This window comes from Prosopis cineraria, unplaced genomic scaffold (assembly GCF_029017545.1).
Source record: "Prosopis cineraria cultivar Desert tree isolate PC_DT_omini unplaced genomic scaffold, ASM2901754v1 PC1, whole genome shotgun sequence".
In the NCBI taxonomy this organism is placed as follows: Eukaryota; Viridiplantae; Streptophyta; class Magnoliopsida; order Fabales; family Fabaceae; genus Prosopis; species Prosopis cineraria.
Window position 1 is genome coordinate 47,045,615 of NW_026555332.1, and position 6,518 is coordinate 47,052,132.

The following is a 6,518-nucleotide window of genomic DNA, read 5'->3' on the forward strand; positions in this document are numbered from 1 at the left end:
AATTTTCATTATATTTTATCTCAAACCTTTTCTTTATTAAATTTTTATAATTAATTTATCCATTTCTTTTAAAGTAAATTTAATAAAATCTCTCTTTCTCTTATTTTCCCTCCAATTAATTTACTGTAGTGCCGGCTTTTAAAAAGGAATTTGTCATTTTATTATTTTTTAAATATATTATATTTTGTGTGCCACCCTCTCATGACCCAACCTTAGCTCAGTTGGTAGAGCGGAGGACTGTAGTTGTATCAACAGACGATCCTTAGGTCGCTGGTTCGAATCCGGCAGGTCGGAGCGTTTTGTTCTTTTTCTCCCCGTATCACGAGACCATTCTAGTGACAAGCTCTAACTCAACGAAACCATAAAAAGTTACCGCAGACTGCAATCACACTGGGACTAGCTTTCCCATAGCCAATTTACTTTATTATTATCACTTTAAACAACACAGATCAAAATCATCATTTCTAGCAAACCATTTTACTGTCACCCATACCCAGCCACGTTAAAATTCCTCAGAGCTCTTACACGGCAAGATGTAGGACGTTGATCTTGTATGTTCTAAACACGAGTTATACAAGCCTATCCATTCTGTAGCACAACCAATACTAAAATTCAATTTCAACAGGGCGAGGGCATGTTAAACGCACTCTCCAAGTTTTTCGACCTCCTGTTACAGACTTTAGTTCCAAGCCGCTCATAACAACAATGATGAAAGCGGTAAACTTTTGATTACAAAAAATTACAGCAGTGAACCATATTTTGGAATAAAAAGATACACAGATACAAAACCTGACAACCTGAATACATTCATCCTTAGGCTCCCCAAGAGACCTCCAATGTGACATTTTTTGGGGGATTGAAGTAGGAGGAGGGACAAGAAGATCAAAAAGAATGAACAAGCTATTACACGTGATGGGAAACAAGAATCCCAACAAAAGTGGATAAATATGGCCTGACAAACCAAAGAATCAGCCAAAATACGCACCCAGAAATAAATTTTGAAGCGTTTCTATCATTGCTTTGAGGATAAGGAACCTGCCAAACGAAGGGTTAAACAGTAAGCTTGATATGCATTGTGACAATTGACAACTACATCAAATCATTAAAACAATTAAGCAAACAAGTTCGAGCACTAAATTGTGGCAATTAAAACAAACTAGATCATGACCATTTGTACAGTACACTTTTCCCCCAATCTTGTGATTCCATGCTATCATTGTTTAGGTATTAGGTTTAAGTTAGTGGTAACAGCTGAAATTCCCAAGGCAAAAGTAACAACCCACGAGTGTTCCTGCTCCTGACCCCTCCTTCCCTCACTATATATTGCAGTCATGCACTGATAAAGGCATACAGCAGTTGCCTTGGCCCCAAAAAACAAGGCATCATAATATAGAATTACCTTTCTCACGAGAGTTTGGTGCAGAAAAGTTGCAATGAATTTCCAGTTAAACACCCCAGTAATCCATGATTAGGTGAATACTTCAGATCCCGTGCATGCTCTGGTAATTTCAAACGCTGAAGAACCCCAAAAGATGGCAACTCTTGCAAGACCAATTCACACGAACGTTCATCTCCAGTTGCTAACAATCGGCTCTCACTCTCTATATCCATTATTACACATTTTGGAAGTCGAATGTTACTTACATTGGCACATGAGGAACCCAACTGCTGAAAGTGGTTTCCACCATGTCTCTTGAACAAAACATGAGAGCCCTGGACTCCCTGTCCTTTAACTTGGGAAGGAGTGAGAGATGGTTGAGAGAGAGACCCATCAATGGACATGTCAAATTTGGGACGGTATGATATGACAACATCATCACTGCTTGGGCAATAGGCAAGAGATATACAAACACCTTGATTACCAGTTTCAGGAATCATACATGGCCTTCACAAAATAAATACATAAACCCATCAGCAAAGCTAATAACTGTAAAAATACAGAACATGACGAAGATTCCACATTAGTGCTGTCAAAATCATCAGGGGCCATAACGAAGATTCGTTTGGAAAAGTCCAACAAGGGATCCACACTAATCTGATTAATAATGAAACCAAGGTGTGTTTCCAAAATGCAGATAGAGCAGCAATAAGTTTTTTCTTAAAAAAAAAAGAATGAATATATAACTCACAAGAACTCTTTGCTTTTACAGTCAAAACCAACAAAAAACCAGAGGGAACAAAAAGAAAGGGAATATGCAAAGATGGACCAAAACAAAAACTGCCAATACAAAAACCTTCACTAAAAAAAAGCAGAATTTGTCTCCGTCAAAGTTAAACAAATCACAAATTCTACTAAATAGAATATGCAGGGGGGAAGTTGAGCAGAATATTTATAAGGCATTGATAATAAAAATAAAATTGACTTCAGTCTAAATATACATAACACGTAAGAGCCTACCTCTCTTCAGCGCCTATGTTCCACTGACACAGGCCAATCGCAGAAGCCGATAGAATTGTTCTAACACCTGAAGGAAAACTGGAATCTTGTACAAGAGACTGTACAGTATGAACAGGGTTGCTCGTTAACCCATTTTGGGATTTTATGGGGCCAGCAGTTTGGCGCAAATCAAATTCCAAGACAGAACCATTCTGCAAAAAAAGATAAAGAAAAATCAGTCTGTAAAATTATTATTCCCAATTAATACAACACCAAGGTGCTGACCTGTAGTCCAGCGTATACATAATGGGAACTACTGCGATCCCATGAACATGACCAAGCAGGAACCTAAAAACAGAATGCCAGTAAGATGAGTACATGCACAGAAACGTTATACAACCACAAAGCATAAGGAATGTTAAACCAGTACCAACATCTATTATTAGCACTAGATAGAAATAAGAGGGTTAAACTTCTACCTGTAGATCATAATTAACAACAACATTGTTGCTCTCCATGCTGTAACAACGAGAATTACAACAGTGACTGAATTTTCTTTTCTTTACATGCAAGAAAAAATAATGAATAGATAATGCCTAATGTGATCCTACCTGAGTACCGATAATTTCCTTCCTAATGAAGCATAAAGGGCCAGGTCACTGTTCAAAGGGGAAATATGGAGATCTTTAATAGCACATGAAGCAGAAGGCAGCAAGATATCTTCCATCTCATAGGGAGGTATCAAGCTCATCTGCAGAACCAGGTTTCCAGAAGTTAAAAGAGATATCTCATTGCATGAGGAGATACTAAAGATGTATAAAAACACATTTAAATTTTAAAATTGAAAGACCTTACTTTAGTTAGCAAGTAAGGTCCACCTATCCCTTTTGGCCTTTGTGCTATTAACAAAATTTGATTAGAAGCATTTACGTCAAATACAAGTGCGCTGGTCAGCTGAAACTCTCTCTGCAAAGATTGAAAAAACCATGTCAATGAATTATGTATTGGATAGAGTAAAACCAAGTTCTACAAGAAAGCAAACATACATTCGCTGACAAGTGACAGTTATAATATAGCATAACATTCTACAGAAGACACTTCTTATGTAGCAAGAGGTGTTAAAACATTTATTGGTCCTTTGTTGGTGCAGGGATACATCTGACTTCAGGAGAGTGAAGTCATACTGCCTTACCTGCAATTCAAAATTGCAACAATGTCCTTTCCCATATATTTTTGCGCCAAAGCCATGTTCTACAGAATATTTTTTGAACTAGAGTAAATAAGTCCAATCAATTGGAAATAAAAGGGGCTTTGCACAAGCTATGGCATTAATTAAAAGTTTAAAACTTTGGGAGGAAAAGATATGCATGTTTGGAAATAACTTGACAAATGCTGCCAATTTGTCAATCCAAACAAAAATATTATGCTGGAGGTTTTTTATTTTAAAAAAAAAAGAGGAAAATAAGACTAGAGGATCTTCAATAGAAGATCCTTTATTCAAAACAATGATTACTTGATTCAGATCTCCATCGACAATTCCCAATTGCCCCCATGGCACTAGTTTGTCTTCTATCCATATCTTGTATCAGCTGCTCCAAATATGCATTTCTCTGGAGGATCAGAGTTTAATCAGTAAAAACAATTCAAGTCACAAACACAAACATCGAGAAGGATCTGAACAGAAAAACCAACATCAATTGCACCAACTCGTCATGTATTCATGAATTCATATTACTTGAGTATATCTGTCTAGCATCATCCTAAAGCACGTTACCTCAATTTATAAAATCCAATTGTCAAAGGCTTAGGCCACACGAGAAGACTTGTTAGAGCAGCATGACTATGATCTATGAAAGTGCATAAGAACTGGAGAATGCAAAATACTTGTTTCCAGGTGTAGTAAACGACAGTGAAAAAACTTATCAGGAGTGTTATGTGTCTGGGCAACAGAAAAAGACGGTTGGACTGTAGTCAAAAGTTTGACAGAAAATAATCAGTTGAAAGATACCTCCGTAAGTTTCTTAACTTCAAGATGCAATTGAGCTTCTTTTTTCTGCCATGCTGCTTCTTTCTTGTACCAGTCCGAGCCCTAAGGACATAACTCTCACAGCTCAATCCACTACGATAATCAACAGTAATAGAAATATAGCAGCATATTCTAGTAAAGTCCATGCCCCCTATTGCCAGGGCACAATGACAGAACATAACGTTTTCTTTTTATGGTGGGTGAGAAGGGAGAAGAGAGGAAAACCTTTTAGCATACAGAGAGGAGATCCTCAAAAAAATGACAAGCCGCCCAGAAAAACACTTTTTTTCCATTTTGTAAATAAAGGTAAATATTCTAAGCAATTAAATTCAAAACTTTCTTTGGCACCATACCTTGCGTTCAAGAATAGCACATCTAGCCTCAAGCGACCGAATTTTCTGCAAACATAGATGACTCATCAAACAAATTAATTCTCCAAAGTCTATTTTAATGTTATACACACGTAAAATTAACACGACCTTCTGCGACTCTTCATCAGCAGCAAGTACACGTGAAGCATAGAGTTTCCTCACATCCCTCAATGCACATTTCCTGTTGCATTGTGGACACTAAAAGAAAAGTGCAAACAAAAGAACGTTATAGGTTTTGTATGCTGCTTTTTAAAAGTTTTACAGCCAGAACAGACAACTACCTTCCCAGAATTTTTTCGTTGTTGAAGCCATCTTTTGATGCAAGACATACCATACATGTGCCCACACGGAAGACAGCTGAATTCATGCGACAGAAAAAAGGTATTAAATGAAAAGCAGCCAATATATGCCGAACATCGTCGAACAGGAATGAAGTTATAAACAAATGTGCTTGAACGTCACATATCAGAAAAAGGATAGGATAATATTGAATAAAAATCAATTATAAAGAGGCTCTGATGGCTTTGCACCAGATATGATGTTCGCCGTCATTGGTCCAAGCATCCATGCAAATGGGGCAAAACAAGCCATCAATGTCAGCACGGTTCCACTCATTCCCTTTAGTACTGTTGGCGCTCCCGGTTATCAAAGAGGAACACGTTTCTCCTCCTTCAGTCCTCCGCCGTTTGTTTCCCTCTTCTTCAACGCAATCGTCCGGAACCTGAATTATGGTATCATGTTGATTGGAGGCAGAAGAAACGCCCTGTGATGCCCTAGGAGACTGTACAAGTGGGATATACTCTTCGGCCTCGTCTTCATCATCGTCCTCGTCCTCGTCCTCCTCGTCATCATCGTCCTCTACTTCTCCGCTGGCAGTAGATTCCCCTTCGTTTTCAGATATTTGTGCCGCTAATACTTCAACATCCTCGTACTGGGAGAAATCGTAAGAATCCGGCATGACAGGAGTACACAGTGAAGGACCAGACTCAGTTACAGACTTGGTTTGGACGGGGATTTTTGGAGCGGACGGATGGAAAGGCGAGGAAGAAGGTTGGAAAAACTGAAGGGGTATGGAAATTTTCTGTTCCCCCCTCCCCTACTCTTATTTTTCTCCTCTCTCATTTAAAGGTTTTTGGAGGAGACAAATTTTATAAATGTTCTTATTAAGTTTATTATATTTTAAATATCATTGTTTTAATTAAATAAAAACATGACGTTACTTTGACTGCCGTCGATTATCTATTATTAATTGCTAAATATAAGTCTTTAATTTAAAATTAATAAGATAATTTGTTAAACTTAATCAAATAATTTTGAAAAAATATTACCAAAATTTATTTAAAAAAATTTCTAGTTGAATATCATAAAGAGATGAGATAAGAGATTTTTAAATTAAAAAAAAACTAATATCAATACCTTTTCTGTAAAAGAAAATGAGTAAAATAACGTAAAAGTATACAAGTCATATTATAATTAGCTGTCATTCCTCCTCTCTTGAACTAAATAAAAATCATTAAAACACCTTTTTTCCTCCACTTCTTCTAAATTGAACAAAGAGTGCATTAACGTTAAATCCCTTTTCTCACCTGCTCTTCACTCCCCTTCATTAACCTCCTCACTTTTCCCCACCCCTAAACTGCATCGGCATGTTATTATTGGCCAATCATTATTGCTAAAGACTAAGGTTCACATTAATACTTTTGAAGCTTGTCATTAATTTTACTTATTTTTATGTTCCTGGAAA

General features: G+C 37.1%; 1 protein-coding gene and 1 non-coding gene across 2 annotated transcripts; one reads left to right on the forward strand and one right to left on the reverse strand.

The window, feature by feature from the left end:
- The first annotated feature begins 206 nt into the window (after positions 1–206).
- Positions 207–294, forward strand: TRNAY-GUA (transfer RNA tyrosine (anticodon GUA)). The gene is given in 2 exon segments: positions 207–243; positions 259–294. It is a non-coding gene; the product is annotated as a tRNA-Tyr (tRNA).
- Positions 295–709: 415 nt separating this feature from the next.
- On the reverse strand, positions 710–5,880 carry LOC129303727 (uncharacterized). The gene is made up of 14 exons (XM_054943226.1): positions 5,305–5,880; positions 5,056–5,131; positions 4,883–4,972; positions 4,757–4,801; positions 4,386–4,466; positions 3,891–3,987; positions 3,570–3,628; positions 3,233–3,343; positions 2,989–3,128; positions 2,857–2,896; positions 2,663–2,725; positions 2,399–2,589; positions 1,400–1,885; positions 710–1,035 (listed from the first exon to the last, which is right to left on the reverse strand). Exons 1-13 carry the CDS (start codon positions 5,730–5,732, stop codon positions 1,405–1,407), a joined length of 1,902 nt encoding a protein of 633 aa, XP_054799201.1. The 5' UTR covers positions 5,733–5,880; the 3' UTR covers positions 710–1,035; positions 1,400–1,404.
- Positions 5,881–6,518: the final 638 nt, after the last annotated feature.